This window comes from Rhinolophus hipposideros (assembly GCF_964194185.1).
Source record: "Rhinolophus hipposideros genome assembly, chromosome: X".
Classification (NCBI taxonomy): Eukaryota; Metazoa; Chordata; class Mammalia; order Chiroptera; family Rhinolophidae; genus Rhinolophus; species Rhinolophus hipposideros.
This window is the reverse complement of record NC_138046.1, coordinates 85,109,487-85,132,872: the sequence shown is the minus strand read 5'-3', so window position 1 is coordinate 85,132,872 and position 23,386 is coordinate 85,109,487. Positions and strand designations below refer to the sequence as shown.

At 41.3% G+C, this 23,386-nt stretch overlaps 1 protein-coding gene across 17 annotated transcripts in view; it reads right to left on the bottom strand.

Annotated features, from left to right (window-relative positions):
• Window positions 1–3,442: 3,442 nt before the first annotated feature.
• LOC308494348 (uncharacterized protein) overlaps window positions 3,443–23,386 on the bottom strand; it is a 38,359-nt gene continuing 18,415 nt past the window's right edge. The window contains exons 3-12 of one of the 17 annotated variants that reach the window (XR_013992912.1): window positions 22,649–22,950; window positions 22,375–22,544; window positions 16,108–16,227; window positions 14,195–14,286; window positions 13,662–13,770; window positions 11,988–12,101; window positions 8,194–8,319; window positions 6,982–7,137; window positions 5,807–5,932; window positions 3,443–3,554 (exon numbers count right to left, since the gene is read on the bottom strand). Coding sequence is in view for 16 of the 17 variants with exons in the window: in XM_081042067.1 (XP_080898193.1) it covers window positions 5,562–5,932; window positions 7,012–7,137; window positions 8,194–8,319; window positions 11,988–12,101; window positions 13,662–13,770; window positions 14,195–14,278 (930 nt within the window). In the remaining variant the exon portion in view is untranslated. Of the gene's footprint in view, window positions 3,555–3,934; window positions 4,017–5,431; window positions 5,933–5,983; window positions 6,215–6,981; window positions 7,138–8,193; window positions 8,320–11,987; window positions 12,102–13,661; window positions 14,287–16,107; window positions 16,228–22,374; window positions 22,545–22,648; window positions 22,951–23,386 lie in introns of those variants that run through there. The other 16 variants (XM_081042071.1, XM_081042070.1, XM_081042064.1 and 13 more) reach the window with 16 other exon arrangements.

Below are 23,386 nucleotides of genomic sequence, written 5' to 3'. Positions count from 1 at the left end.
TTTCCTGTCTACCTTCCACCACCATCTCCACAGGTAATGTGAGGATTCTATTCCGTATACCTAGTACCAAGCCCGCTGGGAGAGCAAGAGGCAGAGGGTCAGACTTCTGACAGTGGGTCAGTCCCAGAGTCCTTGTGACCCTGAGCAAACCTCTCCCGTTCCCCTTCCTTGGCTCCCCCACCTGGCCTGGGCTGTGCTGAGCCTTCCCCTGCCTCCTCCTAGGAGCCCACGTTACTACCACTTACTCCCTCCTCAAAAGCTGAGACCTTCTGTGCACACTGGGCCCACGCGCCTGTTCTTAAGTATTCGGGCCAATTTCCTGAGTTAATATGTGGCCATAGGTTTGTCTCATGGCCCTGAGCAAAGGTGGGGTGATGACAGCAGTTACTACTCTTACCAGTATGGTCACCATGGGCTCCTAGAGCTGCACATGACCGAGGACTGCCCTCCCTGAGGAGGGGCACCCTGACATTTCATCTCTGTGACACCAGGGCAGGGATGGGAGAAACCTCAACAAAGGTGAAATCACACACCTAGCTAGAGCACATAGTAAGCAAGGTCCTTCCTGCTTTGCTCTCACAGACATCCCGGGATGCAGTTCCATGAACAGCTTAGAGACCAACGCTCTGGACCAAGAAAGACTCCTCTGCAGAGTTCAGGGACCTCACACGCTGGGACAGACCCACCAACGTTTCAGAGACCTTCACCGGAGACCCAGTCACACGTGAGGACATAGACACCAGCAGCTCAGGGAAGTGGTACCCTAGCTCGCAGCTCCCCTTCACTCAGAGGCCTCACAGGCCTCCCCGGACAGCCTACAGGCTGCACCCTGGGACACTTGGCCACAAATCTTCAGCTCAGGGCTGCCGTGTGGCCAGTGACACTGAGGTTCTGGGTAGCCCCTTGTGTTATTAATGCCCCTTGCATTTTTGGCAGTGAGAATGAAATCATTTAATTGTTAATTAGCATATAGATATTGGCTTTCCCTAAATCTTTGAACTGCTTCAGGTGTCACAGCTTATAATCAAAGATGAGGAAAGTACGTTCGTGTACTAGATTAATGGGAGATGATTTCATAAAGTATAGAACTCTCTACGTATTCTGCCGTAACCTGAAACTAATGCAAAATAATAATGAATGTAAACTGAATTTGAAAAAACCTTCCCGCTGTCGTAGCCACCCATTCTGATACTTTGTTATGGCAGCCCCAGCTGACGAATAATACAAATCGGTACATCTGTAGATACCGATATTGAAAGAGATCCAAACTACATAATACAGTAAAAACAAAAGTTAAGGAACACTATGCAGAACATAATACTACAGATGCCAAAAGAAACGATGATAAATTGTTGGTTGAAAAAATAAAAACGAACGTATGTTAGTCATGTTCTGAAAGACTACATGTAAAGCAAGTTCCAGGAGAAATGTTTGAAATACACTTTGCTTGAGATTCTCAAAAACTCTACCAGGGTAACCACACAGCAACGACAGCCTAATCAAGGCGGTACTCATTGTCTGGTTTCTGCTGTTTGCTTGAAAGATAACATCACTGACTCACAATGATGAGACAGTCCACAGCATCCTGATTCTTCTCCCCAGCAACCCGTGTTGTCATAATGGCATTTTGTGTTGCTGATGTGCTGTTTGTTTGCAATCAGGAGGAGACAACGTCTGGGTCCGGAGCAGAAATTATGAGTTAGGTGGATGTAAGAAAGAATACCTGCAAGGTACCTGTGACCAGCTTCTGATGCCCAGGAGTCTGATATGAAAAAGTGTCACTCAGACTTCTCTCTCAGTTCCCCGGAGGTGCCCATCGTCTACTGTCTACTCCCTAGCCGCAAAAACACTCTCTTCAATAGCGATTTGGGAGAAGTATTTGAGAACTCTACCTGTCCCGTCCTTTCATTTGGCCAAATCGAGTAACAATTTCTCTATCGCCAAGCACTGGTGTCTCACTCTTTTGGCTTTACCTACACAACTGGCACACGAAAGGGGATTTGGGGAGATGATTCTGCAACATCTATTCCATCCATCTTGTAGAACAGAGGTCAGAGGAATTGGAGACCCTGCTGTGTGCAGTCACCATCGTGTCCTTATGACGGAGGGAGGTTCATGCTAGGGATGGAAAGGGACTCCGGAGCTGAGGGATTCTGAGAATGACCTCTGGTGTCTCAGTCCTGGAAAAACTGTGTTATCACCAATCCTGCTGGCCTCTGGTCATGGTGAGTAAGGCATCCTTCCCTATGGGGGTTAGTGTGAACCCCACATCCACAGGAGGTGGCCCATAAACCCTGCCATCCCTGCTGAGCCCCGCCACCCAGCCACGCTGCCTGTGGCTGACGGCCCTGACACCGGGTATTGGGGTCCATCCGTTTCCCCAGGACGAGCCACAGCTGCCATCAGCAGGTGGACTGTCCCTAGTGGGCCTGGATTTCTCGACTTCCTTGTCCCCACAACAAATATACTGTTCCCTCGCCAACTCCTATGCAATCAAATCTATAGACAATGAGACGAAATGGGACCAGAGTGGTTCCCGGCGATGCCTCAGAAAGCTGTTACCCTAGGCTGAATTTGGGAGCTAGAGGGCCTGAACCGTGTCATCTCAACTTTTATCAAACTGTGCGGTGATCAAATGTACATTTTCTGTACATTCTGGCTTACTTTCTTCTGAGGATGGAATGATGTCATAAATGTATGGAACCTAGCTCAGGGAAGTGGCCAGCACACAGCACATACCCTACAAATGTGAGTTATCATTATTCATGGGATTAGTATAGAACTCATTACACGGATGTATTGCCATAACTGGACACAGCTGAAGGATCGGGCAGGCCATTCCCCACCACGGGGCACAGATAGAAATTATCCAGGCAACTTAACAGAGACATGACGTGTAACTTAGTGTGTGTGGGAGACTAACATCATCACAGAAACGGGAGCAGGTGCTTTCAGAGCCACAGCACCACTAGAGGTATCTTGCGGGGAAGACGGCACCTCACCCAGGCTGAAGGGATGGGGACCTGGAGCTTCCCTGTCACTCACCTGTTAGTGGGGTCCAGTACTAACAAGAGAGATGAAATCCAGAAACAGTGGAACAAGGGAAAGCTGGCGCTACACTCCTCCCAGCCTTGCACTGCGTTCCCTGCCAGAGACTAAAAGAGTTTGTACAGACCAATTCACTGGAGGCATCTAGTGTAACCGTGATTCCAAAGTGCATGACCTAAAAGCACACGCTAGTCACTCAGGAGGTCATACACGAACATCCTAAACACATGACACTAATGTGTAGATTATTGGTAAAAATAATATACCATGGCCCAATTTACCGCCGTAAGAAGGCAACCTTGGTTTAAACATAGGAACTTTCCTGTGTAATTCAGGACATTAACAGACTGTTGCAGGAGCACATCCTTCAATTATCTCAATAAATGCACAAGTGTTTGATGAAAAGTCAACATTTATTGAAGATATATATTGTTAGCAACCCAGGACTGCAGTGGAACTTCCTCTGCTTCACAGTAACTTGGCGAAGTGTGGAACTTCTGCATTTCCTATCAAAGACAAGAGAAACATGGCCCAGTATTACCGCTTCTATTCACACCGTACTGGCTGTCTCTGTCCAGTGTTGTAATATGTGAAAAGGGAAAAAAAGACAACATGTTTCAAAGATGACAAAACTCTGCTCGTACTCCCAAATGATCTGACTGTGCATGGTGAAATTCCAAAAGGATCTAACATAAGCTTTCAGAATTCATAAGCAGATTTTGCAAGGTTGCTGGAGAAATACCAATGCGCAGATATATCTGTATATACAACTTCAATCAGGATGTAAAATTTCAAAAAACAATACAATTCTCAATAGTATCAAACACTTAGACATGCACTTAAGAAAAGATTGGTATTGTTCGTCGGGGAAACCAAAAAACCTTTACTGAGGCAATTTTCACAGATATCCCACGTGGTAGTTTTCATGTTTTCACCTCATCTTCCTTAATCCTGTGCTTCCCCTTCCCCTGCACGATAAACATGACACGTGGGAACACAACTTAGTAGAGTGTCATTGAGATTACATTGAAGGTGTACAAAGAGCACTGCAGCTCAGGTTTCATAAAAAAGACTTCAAAGCAGATCGTTTACCACTAGTTTTAAGCACACGACTCTTTCTATTGGTGCAAGGAAATGAAATCAATGTTTCTGTACAGAACATGACACAAAATGAAAATTTGAAATGGATGTTTTAAACAGAAAGGAAATATTGCGTATCCTTTTGCTAAAAATGCAAGCAACACCCCATAAATCCTAAGAGATGAAAGAAATTTACAAGAACGTATCAATTAACTGCTTTGACTGAAATAATTTACTGAGCATAACATACTTAAAACAGTAATGTCACATTGGTTACTGCTTAAGTGAAGTAAACTGAAAGTCCAGTACTACATTTGTGTTTTCTCTCTGTTGCAGGAATGGAAAAACGTATCTTTGGGCCATTTTAGCTATTGTGTGATTGCGTAAGTGGGGTATTAATGTGTCCCCATTTTCTCCCGTAGTCCAACCGTAACAATAAATAATGTCTTTTCCACACTTGAAAGCGTTTCAGTTTATATAATAAATTATACGGTCACACTAGTTTTAAGTCACTACCGTCATTTCTGACACCAAAATGTGAAGAACATATATGCGAAGGAGTATGGAATAGAAAAAAAAAAGCAAGAATAATAAGAATTAAAGAATGAAGAGAGGGAGCAATAAGGAAAAAGAATGAGAGCAAGAGTAAGCTATCTAGGAGGTAAATTTTCTTCCAAAAAAATTGCTCCGTAAATTTTTATTGAGGAAAAAGTAATAAATATGATTGTATACATTTAAAGTATAAAACATGGTGATTTGATGTATCTATACATTGTGGAATGATTACCAAGATAAACGGAACTAATTAACACATCCAACACCTCACATAGTTAATTATCTTTTGTGAGGAGAATGCTTCAACATCTATTCTCATCAATTTTCAAGCATGTGCTTCCATGGTCTTAAGTAAAATCTTTTGAGGGACAAGTCTGATGAATTTCCTCAGCACTCCCATGATATCTGTGATGTTCAGATATTCGAGTATTACTACGATATATTAAATAACATATATTTTCCTAGAATAGCCACCATTCCATTCATATTTTGAAAATATTACTTTAGAGGTCAAGAATGTATTCGCTTTCAATTATATAAAACAATCAATATCTGTTAGTGTCTCAATCATATTCTCTAACCTGTGTACTTGGATCACTTCCACATTCTTCAAGATCATGTGACTCATGGACAGTCTTCACAAAAGTTTTTCAGTGTCCTTAGTTTCGATGCTTAATTTCTTCACAAATACTATTCAGAAGAACCAACTTTTTGATTCACTAGTGAAATTATGTTTCCTTTTCCTAAGGATTTACACTTTTATTACGTATCTCACATCCTGTCTGTTTGGTTTACTCTGCTGTGGTTTTTTTTCCTGAACTTTGATATTGGTTGCTCAAGCAATTTCGTAGCTATGTAATAACACGTACATTACTAGGCTATGTTATGCCTATGAACACATTTTCGCTATGTCTTAGAGGCGCCTGGAAGTAGTCAGAAAACTCTCTTAATGTAAATATTCTAATGAAATGCTTCAGTAAATGTACAGTATAAAGGTTTAGAAGACTAATGGGAGGCAAGTTCTTCCCAAAATATAAAATGCTGTCTTGAAATTCAAAAGCTCTCGAATTCTTGGTCAGAGATTTGGTAAACGGATAAATAGGACTCTTACTACACAACATACCTGCTTCCGGCATGTGAATGGTTTCTAGCTCAGATACAAGCTCCTGCGTGACATCAGGACCATCTCTGCCCTCTCGGTCAATCCTCGGCGGAGCCAGTTCCTGGAGATCATCTTCCGGATCAAGCCCTTAAAAGATGTTATAAATGTAAGCGACCAGTAATACCTAAGTTGATTACGCAGCAATTATTAAGTATATAGGCTTTTGAACTTCAAATCTTATCAATTGACATTTCGACGCAGAAACGTATACCATGCCCCAGCTGATACGGTTAGAGGTGATTATATCCTAGTCTCCACATTCGTATTAGAGGGAATCACGAAGAATGACGGTGATGAAGGAGACCACGCTTAGCGCAGGTATCTTACGCATAGCCTCCCGGTCATCGGAAACTGCATGAACACTCTGTCCTGGATCAGACACGGAAAATAGAAACTAGACTATTTCTGGCAATTTCATGACTCAGTCATTTGAGGCTTTCTGGGGGAAAAGATTTAAATTTTATTTGTTTTTGTAGAGTCAGAAGAAGTCAGAATTTGACAGAAACTGAGCACATGCATACAGGTCCCTGTACAGAAACAGACACATAAAGTGGACTTATTTCATTATCTTAGTTGTAGTGAAATCTTAAAATTTGGTACAAGGTGATACGTCATCAATCATAAATAAGTCATGAAAAACAGAATGTCTTTGTGTTCTATGTAATACATACACGAGAACTAGAGAACACAACAAAACAGCACAGAAAATGGTTTTTATTAATATGTATCTGATTTGAATTCACCATTTATATTAGAGTAAGGAACCGTGTAGAAGTTAAGGGGTTAATCTCACACATTACATTAAAGCTGGTACTTCAGAACCAAAGCTTGTTTCACACCAAACGACATTTATGTCAAATGCATGATGTATTTGATAAAGGCTAAAATTATAGAAGCTTCTGAAAATTTTTAGCGGTGGGTCAAAGCACAAATGATGAAAAGTAACAAAAGGCTTTCACATTTTATAATTCAATTAGCTTTGACACACACCGTTTCTGTATATGGTAGAACGTAAGTCAGGCAGACAGCCAGCTGGCCTATCAATTACTCGGCAAAAATATTTAGGTCTGAGCTTTATTAAAGTTACAGTATGTTACCTCAACATCGTTAAAGTTGTGCTTGTGGAAAACAGATACCTTGTAAAGTGTATTCTCATAGGAACAAACCTTCTTCTGGCATAGAAATGGACTCTAGTTTTGGTAAAATGTCCTCCATGACATCAGGACCTTCGCTGCCTTCATCCCCAGTGTTCGGCTGAGCCAGGTCCGGGACATCACTTTCCACATCAGGCCCTAATAGAAAAGGTTATCAATTGCAAACGTGTGCATACTAAGTTGATTACTCAGAAATTATTAAGGTGATAGTCTTTGAACTTGAAATGCAAACAATCGCTTTGCGAAGGCAGAAACACATGTATGACACATTTGATATGGTTGGAGGTGATCATATCATAGTTTGCATACTTTTATTACCGACAATAACTATCATAGCCTAACAACGGTGACAGTGAGCTTCCTTAGCGGAGCTATCTTACTGACATCCAATGGGACATCCCTCAGTGCCTGCATTCTCTCTACATCAACAGACAGATAAACTAGGAACTAGAAAATTCTTGCCATTTCATTATTCAGCCATCTGAGGCTCTATTGCAGAAAAAAATTTAAATGCAGAAGAATTCACAATTTGAGAGAATCCAAAAACAAGTATTCAGTTCTCCCGAAAGGGACAACAAGAACAAAAATTCAAGTCGAGTATTTATTCATCAACTTATTTAGTCATCATCTTAGTTGCAATGAAATCTTGAAATTTGACTCAAGATGATACACTGTTAGGAATCAGTAATGAAAAACAGAGTATCTTTCTATTTTTGTAGTGAATACAAGTGAACTAGAGAACACAAAAGCCAGCACCGAAAATGATTGCTTGTATGTCTGATTGGAATTGATGATTGATGTAAGAGTAAAGAACCGTTCAGTAGTTAAGGGGCTACCCCAGAATCACACAATTACATTAAAGCTGCTACAAAAACCTAATTCACTCCTTCAGCATATTTCATACACACTGATTTATACAGGCTTGTTAAAAAAATATTAGCCATTGGTCAAAGTACAAATGCACAAAATAAGAAAAGGTTTTCATATTTTAAAATTCGATACAGCTCTGCTTCAAACCGTTTCTGTAGCTGACAGACTATAAGTCTGGCAGTGTGGCCTTTGGGGCCTGAAACACCCTTCAAACATCCTTGTAGGTGAGCTCTACTAATGCTAGACTACGTTATCTCTATATTCGTACCAGTGTGCTTGTGAAAAACAGAAACCCCCAACATTGTATTCCTATGAGTAACGTACCTGCTTCTGGCATATAAATGGACTCTAGTTTTGGTAAAATGTCCTCCATGGCGTCAGGACCATCACTGCCCTCATCCGCAGTGTTCGGCTGAGCCAGGTCCTGGGGATCAATCTCCAGGTCAGGCCCTTATAAGAAAACGTTTTCATGGATTTCCAGTAGAGATGATCTTGTAGGTAAATACTGTGCTTGCGTCCTCTCATGACCACATCAAAATAACAACTGAGCTATAGAACAACCATCATTGAGAATCTCCTGAAATCTAGATAAACCAAAGTCCAACAACTAAGGACATAGAGAAGAAGCCACCTCGAGACTGGCTTCGTCTTCAGTTCTATCCTCCAGTGTTAGGACCAGGGAATGCCCTGTGGAATTAATCCGGAGCTCCAATGCGGCGCTCCAGTCTGTATCGGTCACCTGTCCCAATCAAGTGATGGCCACGTGACATGCAATCATCTCATAGAGTCAAAAACAGTCTTGGGGCCTTCACTGTCCTTTGAGACATGAAAACGCATATTCTAACATTTTATAGGAACATCCTCAGCAGAGGAAATTTTAGGAAGGGCATTTGTGAGCAGTGAACCTGACAGCCCAGGCTCGTTGCTTTACTGATGACATGATATTCCCTGGATTTAACGATTCCCGAGTTGACAGTTTTTACTCATAGGGACGTTCCTACTTCCCTGGTATTCATATATTACGTAACGTTTGTATTTATTGTTTTCCACTACCCTAATGTAGGGAAAATTTGAAAGTGTATTATAAACAACAGGTAGAAATCGTGATGTGCCATTTTTTACATAAAGATATTTCACTGATATTTTCATGTAACCTTTAGTTAGTAATTACTCTATGTTCCACACTAAAAATATCATAATGTGACTGTGAAAATGGCAGTTGCATTGTCTTTCGTTAATTATGAATATTTTTATTATTTAATGGAATATGAGAACTGAGTAATGCAACACATATGTAAGAAGTGACAAAGGGACAAAGAATGCACGTATCAGACCCTGTTAGAGGCAAGTCATACCATTCCCTTGCTCTTTCTCTTTGCAATTCATACTATGGGACAAAGAAGTAAGGGAATTTAGGACACTCTGTACAGCATTCTCTATGATAATAAACACGATTCAGATTTTTTCCATAATCCTTTTGGCTAATACTATCTCTGTGCATTTCTTTCTTTTAGGAATCTATTGATTCCTTCTAGCAATCATTGTTAAATCTGCACATTGTAGAAACCGCCACACCACAAATACATAATCGTGATATTTAAAAAAAAACGCTGCAAGTTTTAGGACTAAGCATACTTAATTGGTTACTCAGAAATTATTAAGGCTGTAGTCTTTGAGCCTGAAATGTTATCAATTGATTGCTGGGTGCACGAACTTACACTATGACACGTTTGATATGCTTACAGGTGATAATGTCACAGTTCGCACATTTTCATTCCCGACAGTAACTCACTTAGACTGACAGCGGGGACAGGGAGCGTGCTTAACACAGGGCTCTCACTCCCAATGGCCTGGACACCCGTGACTGCTTGCATTCTCTCTTCCTGATCAGACATAGAACCTAGCAACTAGAAAATTCGTGCCATTTTTCAATTTAGGCATTTGGGGCCCTTTGGGGAAAAGGATTTAAAGTGCAATTATGTTCTAAGAGCCAGAAGAATTCAAAGTTTGTCAGAATCGAAGAGCAAGTATACAGGTCTGAATACCGAAAAAAAAAAAGAAAGGAAAAAAGTTAAAGGTCAGGTAATACTGTTTACTCATCATCTTAGTTGCAATGAAATCCTGAAATGTCTCTCAAGATGTTATACTATTATAAATAAGTCATGGAAGAACAGAATATCTCTGTATTCTATGTGTTACATACAAGAGAACTAGAGAACACAAACACCAACATTGAGAAGGACTTTTGTACATCTGGATTTGAATTTACTATGTATGTAAGAGGAGCTATCGGTTTAGAAGTTAAGGGGTTCTCCCAGAATCCCACACGTTATATTCAAGCTGATACTAGAGACTAGTTCTTTATCTCAGCATATGTTACACAAACTGAAAAGTATTTCAAATGCTTATGTATCTGTTAAAAGAAGGAAGTATACAAGAATCAGAAAATTATTTGCTGTTGGTTAAACTATATATACCAAAAACTGAGAACAGTTTTTCAAATTTTATAGTTCAAGATATCTTTGCCCCAACCCGTTTCTGTAAGTGACAGAGTAGGAGTCAGGCAGTCAGGCATTTGGGGTCTGAACTACCATTCAAAAATCTTTTCATGCGAGCTCTACAGAAATGTCATCTCTGTATTGTGAAAGTCGGAAACCAAACAACTTGCATTCTAATTGGGTCTCATAACTGCTTCCAGCACATCAATCCGCTGGAGATTGGGAAAATCTTGCCTTTGACGGTCAGCACCCTCCGAGTCCTCACCCTCACTCTTTGCCTGACCTTTTTCTGGAGAACAGCTTCCATTTGACCAGTAAACAGCCTTAAGTTGACTACTCTGAATTTATTAAGCTTATAGTCCTTGAACTTCAAATCATAATAATTCTTTTTTGCGAGACGGAAAGTACCAACATGTCACATGTGGCATAGTTACAGGTGACCATACCACGTGGTCCATACATGTGTAATGGAAAGTCAGTCAATAACTGACAGTGGTGACTGAGCACGCTCAGCACAGGTATCTCACTCACTCCAGCCTGGAGCATCAGTGCTTGTCTGCATTCTCTCTACTGGACCGGACACAGAAACCAGAAAAGAGACTTCCTCTTGCCTTTTCATGACACCGTCATGTGAGGCTTCATTGGGCAAAAGATTTAATATGCAATTATTTTAAAAGCCCGAAGAACACACTTGCACAGAATCCCTGCGGGTCTCCATAAAGAAAAAGGAACTTCAAGGGAAGTGTTTACTGATTATCTTATTAACTATGAAGTCTCTACTCAGATCTGAATATGTGACTCAAGATGATAGTTTCTCGTACCGTGTTTCCCTGAAAATGAGAGCTTGCCGAAAAATCATCTCTAAGGTGTCTTTTGGACCAAAAGTTAATATAAGACCTGGTCTCATTTTTCTATAAGAGCTGGTCTTGCATGATATAATGTGATGTAATATAATAAAATAGAATAGAATACAACAGAACAGAACATAATATGATACAATGTAACACCGGGTCTCCTATTAATTTCTGATCCAAAAGACACATTAGTGATGATTGTTCGCCTGGGGGTTATTTTAAGTCATGAAAAAGAAGCAACTTTGAATTCTCTGTATTCTATTCAAGAGTACGAGAGAAGGCAAAAATCACCTTTGGTAATGACTTTAATGTATCTGACTTGATTTCACTATTTATAAAAGAGTAAAGGTGTTTTTGAAGTTATGAGATTGTCCCAGAGAAACACACGAGATATTAGAACTGGTACTAGAACCTACTTCAGTGCCTCAGCATATTTCAGACAACCTGATATTGATGACAAATACATTCACGTGTTTCTTAAAAGCAGGAATTATAAAAGAATCTGAAAATTATCTGCTGTTAGTGATAGGACATATACTCAAAGGTAACAATGTGTTTTTGTATTTTATAATTTAATATAGCTTTGACATCATTTGTTTCTATCTCTGACAGTCTGTAAGTCAGGCAGTCAGGTCCCTGCGGCAGAACTCTATTACAAGTGATCTTTATATATGACTCTATTAACGTTACAGCATGGTACCTCTATAGTATCGGAGATGGGATTGCGAAGAAAACACACAAGTTGCATTTTTAATGGATAACATACCTGCTGCTGGCATTTGAAAGGGCTGTAAATTTGGTACACTCTCCCCTTGGACTTTGCCCTCACGACCCGTCTTAGCAAGAGCCAGGTCCTGGAGATCAGCTTCTGGGTCAGGATCTTAAGAAGAAAAAAAAGTTCTCCTTTTGACCAATGTCCATGGCATATAAACAAGTAAATTAAAATCATCATTCCTCCAGCTGATAGCAATAAAAGCCTGTATTTTTTGGGAGAAGAAGTGTGACGTAAAGATGCACTGCGTATCTTTGTTTTCCTGTAATATGAAACCTTATTTTAAATGACAGTCTGAAGATAAAGCACAGACATCTGTATTTCCCGTATGTTGCAATCTAGTACTAAGAATAGAGAGCCTCAGCTCTGTCCAGGAAGTCTGAGGCCTACACCTTCGATGGTGTTGTGATTACAATGAAACGTGATTTACCGCAGGTGTAACTGAGTGCATTTGGGGGCCTATAAAAACTCTTATGGTAGTGACCTCATCCGCTTACTACAATAATCCAAAACTTACTATCTCAAAATAACTAGTTATATTTACGTGCAGGGCCCTCATTTCGATAAATGAGTCCCATTCAGAAAAGGAGGAAAAATAAAAACAAATTATTAGTGATAAACATCAAAACATCTGCCTCACAGTGAGATGAAGGAAAGTAGAGTGGAAAGAAATGAATGGACTGTAGTGTCAGTCATACTGCGGAAACCTCTCAACAGAGAATTCGGACAAGAATCCGTGACCTGATTCATGTAAATAACTTACTACAAGTGTTTGGTGAAAATACTATAGAGTTAGAAGAAGTAATTTCTGTTTCATAATAATTTTAAGGTATTTTTTGCATTTCCTAATGTTAAAACTATTTAAACCCCTTTTACATCACTTTTTAAAAGTCACACTCGTATCATTACCTATGTGCCAGAATTCGGAATTGTCCAGCTATTACCAAACTACCATAACAAAAACATAGAATCAGGGCATACAGCGGACATCGTTCTCTGAACTCATTTCAGGAGTCTATGCTGCTCCATTGAACTGCATCTATTTTGATGGCAGCAATGAGCTACGTGACCATACAGACACATCTGACAATGTAGCATTTGATACAAAATCATTCACTACTTCGTACACCAACACAGATGACAGGAGCCCACAAAGCTTGGAATGAAGTATGACTTCTGTGTCAGTGAGTCGAGTGCTGACGTAGCCTCAGTTTCCTCATCTTAAAAGGTAGCTACTTTCCTGATGCAAATCGGTTTTACTTCATGTGTTATAGGATATGCTGACTTGGCACTCTGCCCACGCTCATAAAAGTTGCTTACACTTTTGATGCAATGACTGAGAAGCCATTCAACCAAGTTCTAAGAAGAACAAATTAAACGAGTGGACGAATGTACATTTTTGTAGTGAAAATTACACAGTTTCCTCTGATGTAGACTGGCTGTCTTTTCAAGCACACACAAAAGAAATCTTGCAGAAAACGACAAAAGTCATTATACTGAAAGAGTGCAAGAGGCTGGAAACTATACTCTGTTCACATTTTCAGCCCATTTGCACGGAATGTTTGAGATGCCTTTCAATGGTTTCCATCCACAGTTCCGCTATGTCACAATACACCAGACACACCGACCCCTTTCCCCCAAGGGCATTCTTCCTCCCTTTCCCTTTACCTTGACCCTCAGGTACTCCTTCATCTTCATTGTCTTGCCCAGGTGTAATCTCCTGACTCTCAGTTGGTGGCTCCACTTGTGGAGGTTGTTCATCACTGGGTAGCTGGCCCTACCCAGGGGTGTGTGCATGTGGGCAAAGGAAAGGATTTATGTTAATACATGCCAACGATACAAACATATACAATAATCGTAAATAACCATAAATACATTTAAAAGCACGATTCTATAGTCTCATTCCTGATGAATTGACTCTTCCCAAACTGTGGCCACTCCCAGAGAAGCTGCTCACAAGGACGGGAGAAGCGATTTCACTCTCCGCTGGGATGGATGGGCACAGTCTGTGGGGAACAAGCTTGAGAAAGAAGTCATAGGCTGTGTTTCCACTGGCAATGCCAGCATGGATTCCTCCTGGATCAATGTTTCCTTCGTCTTCACGACACGGAAACATTTTTCACTGCATCTATAGTCGTTCAATAGAACTTTGAGGACATACACGTGTGGTAAGAGAAAACATGGAACATTAAAGCACTCACAACCACAGGTCCAACTGGCTCCGAAGCCTCTTCATCTTGCAGTAGGACTTTCCATAGGGATGGGGATCTCACAAGCTTACTCATACTTCACACTGAAAGCAGAATAGGTGACTTGAAAAGTTCACATAAGAGGTTAGCGGTACTATTTGCACGGCTATGTTCTATGTAATTCGTTTTTTTTTTGTTTGTTTGTTTTTGTTTGTCTTTGTTGTATTTTTATCTATATTAGTCACCTTACATATTTTTGGCAACAGATACTAGGTTTTTCTATGGTGATCGTGATGCAAAGTTTTCTCTTTTTTTTTTAAATTAATTAATTTATTTATTAGTTTCAGGTGTACAAAAAAGGTAATACTTAGACGTTCATCATTTATATCCCTCATACTGTGAACCCCCCTCCCCCCATCCACTATCCCTCCGACCACACACTGAACCATTTGGGAGACCACCTCAGGGATACTGTGGATACCTGATCATGGCATTCTACACCAGAAGCTAAACATTAATGTAATTCGTTTTTAAAGTTCGAAACATTTTCAAAATACGTCTCAGGGTCAGTGCAGGGCACAGGCTTTCCGGTCACAGCAAACACAAGGGCTGGTAAATCCGTCTATTTGATGGACAAGCTGGCAGTAGCACCGCCGTAAGCACGGGACCACACACCAGGTTGGGTTCCAGACCCCGATTCCCCATCGGTAAGACCTTGAAGAAAACCCTGCTAGACCCTTCATCCTCCCGCGACCGCTGCTTTGGGCCCACGGCCACCGACAAGGCCCATTTTCCCGCTTCAATAAAGTGGGGCTGGAACACACAGGAAGGCTCAAGTCTGGCCAGGCCGCCTGTGCGGTTTTCTGACCACAAGGCCCAGGCGACGGGCTGCCACCCAGCCCCACGGGCCCGCTTCTCCCGCGGCACCCGCCTGGTACACGGCACGTCTCGGGGACCCAGTGGCAGTCCTACCGCGGGCCCATTTCTAGGCCCTGCCTCACAGCCCGCCCAGCCCCGGCCCGGGCCCCACGGAGGGCTCCGCATTCGGGCTCCCGGGGCTGCTCCAGGGGCCGCCAGCCCCCCCCCCACTGAAATCACGGCCCTGCACTGCCGTCCTCATCTCACCCCTCCCCTCCACGGCCCACCAGCCACTACCCCCTCGGCCCGCTCCCACCGGGACCACAGGGGCCATGGCGGCCACGACCCGAGCGAGGGGAGAGACGACGACCTCGAGGACCTTCCCCCTCGGAGCCACAGGAAGCAGCCCCGTCTCCACGGAAGCCCGCGGCTGTCCCCCCACTCCCTCGTCCTTCCACACCTTTGGAGCACTCATCTAGGGACCTACCCGTTCAGTCCCAAGCGGCCACAGAGAATCGAGAAGGAAGGAACACGACCTCCTCCGTCCCAGCTCTGCTCGCACAATGCGAACACCAGTGCGCTTGCGCAGCAACTGCCACTTCTGCACGGCGCATGCGCACCAACGAGCACGCGCACCAACGAGCATGCGCACTGATTTGGGGTCCTGCTTTGCAGGGTGAGGTTTTCCCCTCTGGGCCACAGAGCCTCCAAAGCCCTGGGCCTACGGTCGTCGAAGACAGGAGCCCGATCTGTCTTCTTCCTTCCCCCTGCTATCTTTCTAATGCTTCCAGAAACGTTGTGAACACACTGCCCCGGGTTACCGCTCGTGGACAATGCATGTCAAAAACTTGGCCATGACAGAAACGGATACTAAGGATTTTAATACATTTTTGTACACATACTGGGATTCATCTGTTCCTCCTGTGCATCTGGATTATGTGTCAGGTAAACAAGGCATTTACACACTGCCATAGATTACTTAGGTTTAACCATCTTTTGTTTACTTTTCTGCTCACTTATTGCACGTTTAAATCCCTGGATTGGTAACTGGGTTCCTGGGATTATACCTGTGGTCCTTCAGTCAGTGTGTGGTTCACAAATACCCTTTGGTAATGGTCCTAGGATCCAGTCTCAGCCCACTGTCACATGGTGTACAGCACTGGTGATTCTGCTTCTCACGTTACTTCCTAAAAACCAGACAAACAACTTGATGAGCAAGATGATGTTATTACCTAACAGTCAGGTAGCGCAATACCTGGGCAGAACCTTAAGGCAGTCTAGAGGTGGCAGAGCAAAAGACACACACACACACACACAGACACACACACATTTTAATTTACTTAATTTTTTAAATTAAATTTTATTAGGGTGACAACTGTTAGCAAAGATACATACATTTCAGGTGTACAATTCTATAATAAATCTTCTATATATCACATGGTGTGTTCACCATCCAGAGCCAGTTCTCTTTCCATCACCATGTATTTCATTCCTTTCACCGTCATCTACCAGACCCCTGTTCTCTTACCTCTGATGACCACTAAACTATCATCTGTGACTATGAGTTTATGCTTCTTTGTTAGTCTTGTTCTTTTGTTCTTTTTAGTTTTATATACCACATATCAGTGAAATCATATAGTTCTCTACTTTTTATGTCTGACTTATTTCGCTTAGCATTATAATCTCAAGATCCATCCATGTTGTCACAAATGGACCTATTTCAACTTTTGTTATGGCAGAATAGTATTCCATTCTGCATATCTACCACACCTTCATTACCCATTCATCTATTGAAGAACATTTGGTTGTTTCCATGTCTTGGCCACCATAAATAAAGCTGCAATGAACAGTGGAGCACCTATGTGTTTATGGATAAATGTAATGGTGCTGGGAGAATTGGAAAGAAAGCAAACTGTAAAAGAATGAAACTACACTGTCTGTTACCATGTACCAAACTTAAGTCAGAATTGATCAAATACTTAAACAGAAGACCTGAGATAATATACTGCATAGAAAAAAACATAGGTACCGAACATATAGACCTTCAGTTCAAAGAACATTTTATGCATTTTACTCCAAAGGGAAGGGAACTAAAAGCGACAATAAATGAATGGGACTGTATCAAACTAAAAAGCATCTGTACAGCATAATAAACCATCGACAAAAGAAAGAGGCAACCGATCGAATGGGAAAAGGTTTTTTTGTAAACAACACCACCGATGAGGGAACTCGTACAACTTAACAACAACCAAAAAAGAAACAATCCAATGTCTCCATAAGGGGCTAATATCCAAAACGTATAAAGAATTTATACAACAACAGAAAAAAACACAATGTAGTTAAAAAATGGGTAGAGGCCCTGAAGACATGTTTCCAAAGAAGACGTGCAAAATGGTCAATAGACAAATGAAAATATGCTCAGCATCACTAATCATCAGTAATGCAAATAAAAAGTATGATGACATATCACCTCACCCCAGTTAGACTCGTTATCATCAACGAGACAAATAGCAACAAGTGTTGGAGAGGCTGTGGAGAAAACGAACCCTCATACACTGTTGGTGGGAATGCAGACTGGTGCAGCCACTATGGAAGGCTGGGTGGAGGTTCCTCAAAAAATTACGAATAGAATTACCATAGGACCCAGCAATCCCTCTCCTGGGTATCTAAGCAAAAGACATATTGTGGGGGAAGAGTGTGATTAGGTTTGGGTAAGAGCGTTGATCTAATGGTTTCCGGACACTGCAAGGCACAGTTTCCAAGACAAATTGTTCAAAAGATATAGGGGTTGATAAACGTCATTTGGTACTTTTCGAGGAAGAGTTAATGTGTCTTTTAGGGAGCTGGTCTAATGAAGAATAAAGTTGTTTTCAACTTTTATCTCTTTAGGCGAGATATTACTCGATTTGAAAAGTTATGTCGATGAAGCTAGTGGGAATAAAAACTCTTGTCAATTTACACAGAATCTCTGTGCATGTTTCTTTTCCACTGTTTTACATTGCTGATCAGTTTTGTCTTGGAAGTAGCACACGTAAGGGAAAGTCAGGAAGGGACAGAAATAAGAAAGCCCTTTTTATACTATATATACAAAACTTTCTTTTACGTAAACTTAATGATAACACTCAAACAAATCCAGAACTGAGACATGTAACATGAAAAAAGAGGAAGCACCGGGAAAAATCATAGAATACCACCACACTAAAATAACAGACAGGAACAAAAGGCAATGAAACAATGTAGACTATGAAATAATGTAGACATTATTTTGTGTAAACACAAAATAAAAGTTAAAATGGAAATAGGAAATCCTCATGTATCAATATAGTCACCCTAAATGTCAATGGAATGAACTCACCCATACAAAGGGACAGAGTAGCGGAATGATGAGAAAATGATCCCCAACCTTATGCTGCCTACAAGAGACACATCTCAGCTACAAAGACAGATACAGACTTAAAGTGACAGTGTGGAAAATGATACTCGAAGCAAATGGTCGCCAGAGAAAATCAGGAGTAGTCATACTTATATGAGACAAAACAGGCTTCAGGATAAAAAAGTAACAAGAACAAAGATGGACATTTCATAATGATGAACGGGACAATACAAGAAGACATACTTGTCAATATGTATACCCTCAATTGGAGAAGAACAAAATGTACAAAGCAACTCCTAGCAGAACGAAAGGGAGAAATCACAAAAGCACAACTATAGTAGGGGACCCAAGAACAGCATTGACAGGCTTAAAAAGATTATCCAAACAGAAAATCGGTGAGGAAATATCAGCCTTAATGACACATTAGACCAAATTAACATAATGAACATTTACAGAGCACTTCATCCTACAACACCAGGCAACACATTCTTTTCTAGTGTATATGGAACATTTTCAACCGTGGACCGGCAGCCAGGGAAAAGAAGACGGTAACTTACAAAGGAAAGCCCATTATTTTATCATCAGATTTTTCAGCAGAAACTCTACAAGCCACGAGGGAGTGGAATCAAATATTCAAAGTACTGAAAGAGAGAGATTATGAGCCAAGAATAATATATCCAGCAAAGATATCCTTTAGATATGAAGGAGGAATAAAGACCTTTCCAGACATACAGAACATGAGGGGATTTTCGAATACACGACCTGCACTACAAGAAATACTAAAGGAGGCTATTCGACCACCATCAACAGGGACAATTTGTGGCAACAAAAAAATAAAAAAGGGGAGAGTAAAGGCCTTACCTGGAATATGGGAATGGAGAAAGTAAGCGTGCTGCAGAAAATGGAATACTCTAAATATCAAATTTTCTTTTCTATAAACTTAAGGGTAACCACTCAAAAAAACTCCAGAACTGCAATATATACTGTAACAAAAGAAGAAACACACGACAAAATAGAGACAACCAACTGAATGGGAGAAGGTATTTGCAAACAGTACCTCCGATAAGGGTCTAATATCCAAAATATACAAAGAACGCATGAAATTCAACAACAAAAAAGCAAACAACCCAATTGAAAAATGGGCAGACGAGCTGAAGAGACATTTCTCCAAAGAAGACATAAAAGCGGCAAATAGACATATGAAACAATGCTCAACATCACTAATCATCAGAGAAATGCAAATAAAAACCACAGTGAGATATCACGTCACCCGAATCAGAATGGCTATCATCAACAAGACAAATAGTAATAAGCGTTGCAGAGGCTGTGGAGAAAAAGGAACCCTCATACACTGTTGGTGGGAATGCAGACTGGTGCAGTCGTTATGGAAGGCAGTGTGGTGGTTCCTCCAAAAATTATGAATAGAATTACCATACGACCCATCAATCCTTCTTCTGGGTATCTACACCAAAAATCTGAAAACATTTATGCATAAAGACAGGTGTGCTCCACTGTTCATTGCAGCTTTGTTTACGGTGGCCAAGACACGGAAACAACCAAAATGTCCTTCGATAGATGAATGGATAAAGAAGTTGTGGTATATATACACACTGGAATACTATACGGCGGTAAGAAAAGATGATATAGGAACATGGATGGATCTTGAGTGTCTGATGCTAAGCCAAATAAGTCAGAAAGAAAAAGCAGAGAACCCTATGCTTTCACTGATATGTGATATATAAACCAAAAACAACAAAAGAACACGACAAACAAATGAGAAACAAGAACTCATAGACACAGACCATAATTTAGTGGTTACCAGAGGATAAGGGGGGTGGGGGATGGGAGATGAGGGTAAGGGGGATCAAATACATGGTGATGGAAGGAGAACTGATCCTGGGTGGTGAACACACAATGGGATTTATGGATGATGTAATACAGAATTGTACTCCTGAAATCTATGTAATTTTACTAACAATTGTCACCCCAATAAATTGAAAAAAGAAACGAATCATCAGATTTGTATGGAATCACAAAAGACCACGAACAGCCATAGCAATCCCAAGAAAAATGAACTAGCCTGGAGGTATCACTCTCCCTGACTTCAGCGTGTACTACAAAGTGACAATGATCAAAACAGCATGGTATTGACAGGAAAAAGACACACAGACAAATGGCAGAGAATTGGAAAGTCAAAAATAAACCCACATAAACATGGGCAGACAATTTTTGACAAATGAGCCAAAAACATACCATGGAGAAAAGAAAGCCTCTTCAATAAATGGTGCTCGGAAATTGGAAAGCCACGTACAAAGGAAGGAAACTAGACTGTAATCAGTCAGCATATACCAATACTCACTCAAAATGGATCCATGAGCTAAACATAAGACCTGAAATAATAAATTGCATAGAAGAAAGCATAGGTACTAAACTTATGAACCTTGGATTCAAAGAGGATTTTACAAATTTGACTTCAAAGGCAAGGGAAGTCAAAGCTAAAATAAACGAATGGAAGTATAATGAACAAAAAAAGTTCTGCATACCAAAAGCACCATGAACAAAAGAAAGAGGCAACTAACCTTAAGGGAGAAGATATTTGGAAACCAGGCCTTCGAATTAGGGGCTAATATCCAAAATGTATACAAAACACGGACACCTCCACAATACAAATGACACTATCCAATGAAAAAATGGACAGGGAACCTTAACAGGGACTTCTCTCAAGAAGACACACAAAGCCCAAGAAATATATGAAATAATGCTCAAATTCACCAGCTATTAGGGAAATGCAAATCAAAACCAAAAGGAGATACCACCTCACACCTGTTAGAATGGCTATCATCAAAATCACAAATAACAAGTTTTGTAAAGGCTGTGGAGAAAATCGAACCCTCATAGACTTTTGATGTGTATGGAAATTGGTACGGGCTCTATGGAAAATACTGTGGAGGTTACTAAAAAAAATAAGAATAGAATTACCATATGACGCAGCAATCCATCTCCTGGGTATCTACCCAAAAAATATGAAAACATTTATGCATAAAGATAGGGGTATACGGACTCCGATGTTCATAGCAGCATTATTTTGGGTGGCCAAGACACAGAAACAACCAAAGTGTCCTTCAATAGATGAATGGATAAAGAAGATGTGGTATATATACACAATGGAATACAACTCTGCCATAAGAAAAGATGAAATACTGCCATTTGTGACAACAAGGATGGATCTTGAGATTATTATGGTAAGCGAAATAAGTCAGACAGAAAAAGTCGAGAACCTTATGACTTCACTCATATGAGGGATATAAAACGGAAAGCAAAAAAATGTGAAAGAAAGGAAGATAGAAGCAAGGAAGGAAGGAAGGAAGGAAGGAAGGAAGGAAGGAAGGAAGGAAGGAAGGAAGGATACAGAGAGAGAGAGAGAGAGAGAGAGAGAGAGAGACAGACAGAGAGAGAGACAGAGAGGGGCTGCCCAGAAGGCAAAAGTGCAGGAATTCTTGAGGGCCAGAGAAACTCAGTGACCCAAAGGAACCACAGAGAATGGTCTCATCATAAATTCTTAACTGGGAAGGGAAGATCCTGGTAGGTAGTGGCCTACAAGGCCTAGAGATTCTTTAGCAAAGGGCTAATCTGTACCTCAAGCGAGCACCATCCCTTGATCTTATGTATCTAGGATAACGTACCTGTGAAATGTCAGAGTCCTTTTGTTTTACAGACCCTTCCCAGGAACGACAAGAGGCACCAGGCCACAAATCCACGAAACTCCTCACCGTGATGTTCTTGCCCAAATACCATCTCTGTTTACTGCTAAGGACAAAGGCTAACAGTGCTGTACCCACCAATGTAAAGGAAGTATGTATCTCTCCATTGAACTTTCTATCCAATCCCGGAATTTTCCCCGCTGTGTTTTCTCCCACCTCCTTCATTTGCCAGCAATGAATTTCACGTCACTTGTCCTCACCTTTTCTCCTTTGATTCTAATAGTATAAAACAAAATGCAACACTGCCATTCTCCAGAGCATTTTCTCCATCAGTTGATGTCTTGCTTCTGTGCACATGCTCCGTTTGGTTCAAAAAATTCCAAGACATTCCGAGAAAAAATTCCATAGGAATGGATATTCTTACATTGACCTAATGTAGAGGAAAGGATTCAAACGCAAAGGGGATTAGAATGTTAGAGTGGATTTGCCATTTAACAGCTCCACATGCAAACTGGGAGGGCACAGAACACATACCTTTCACCAACACGATGAGAAACACATGTGTGAGGAGGATCCCGGCATCCATCCTGGAAGCCCAAGTGATTGCTCTTCACTGTCCTATAGAACTTACAGTCGGACTGCAGCCACCTAGGAGGAAAAGCTACATGAACTTGGATCCCAAAGCGGCAGTATGTGGACGCTGAGGTAGCCAGGGCAGCACTGAATGGCCACAGGCCAGGTGGGTGCGGTTCTCCTAATGCACAGCAGTCACAGCCACAATCGCAAAAGTCTGACTCCCACACACCGACCTTGTAGACGAGGTAACCGTGGTGATCCTAGGAGCGAAACACATAGAGGCCCACTAAGTTTTTCTGGGTCTATGTAAACAAAAAGTTCTAGATCAAATGAGCGAGTCTAATTCAGCTCACGGAAACACAGACTCACGGCCCACATTTAATTCCCAGACGTGACCGACTTTACAGGTGCCGAACCTCTTAAATGTAAAGGAGGCCGGGCTCCCTTGCGGAATAATCCTGGGACACTAGTGGAAACTTATGCTGTACATCTTTCTTCCAACCCTCCCGGAGGAGAACTTTTACCATGGAACTCGACTTCGGTGGACAGGAATTCATCAGGATGAAATCCTAAATGTAGTAAGCAATTTTACACAGGTTCCCATAAGGCATGTCCCCTTTGCCTCAGGCAGTTATTTCGTGAGCCAGCTGTAAGGATTAATTTCTTGCTGGGAATGCTTGCATTGAACAAACCACT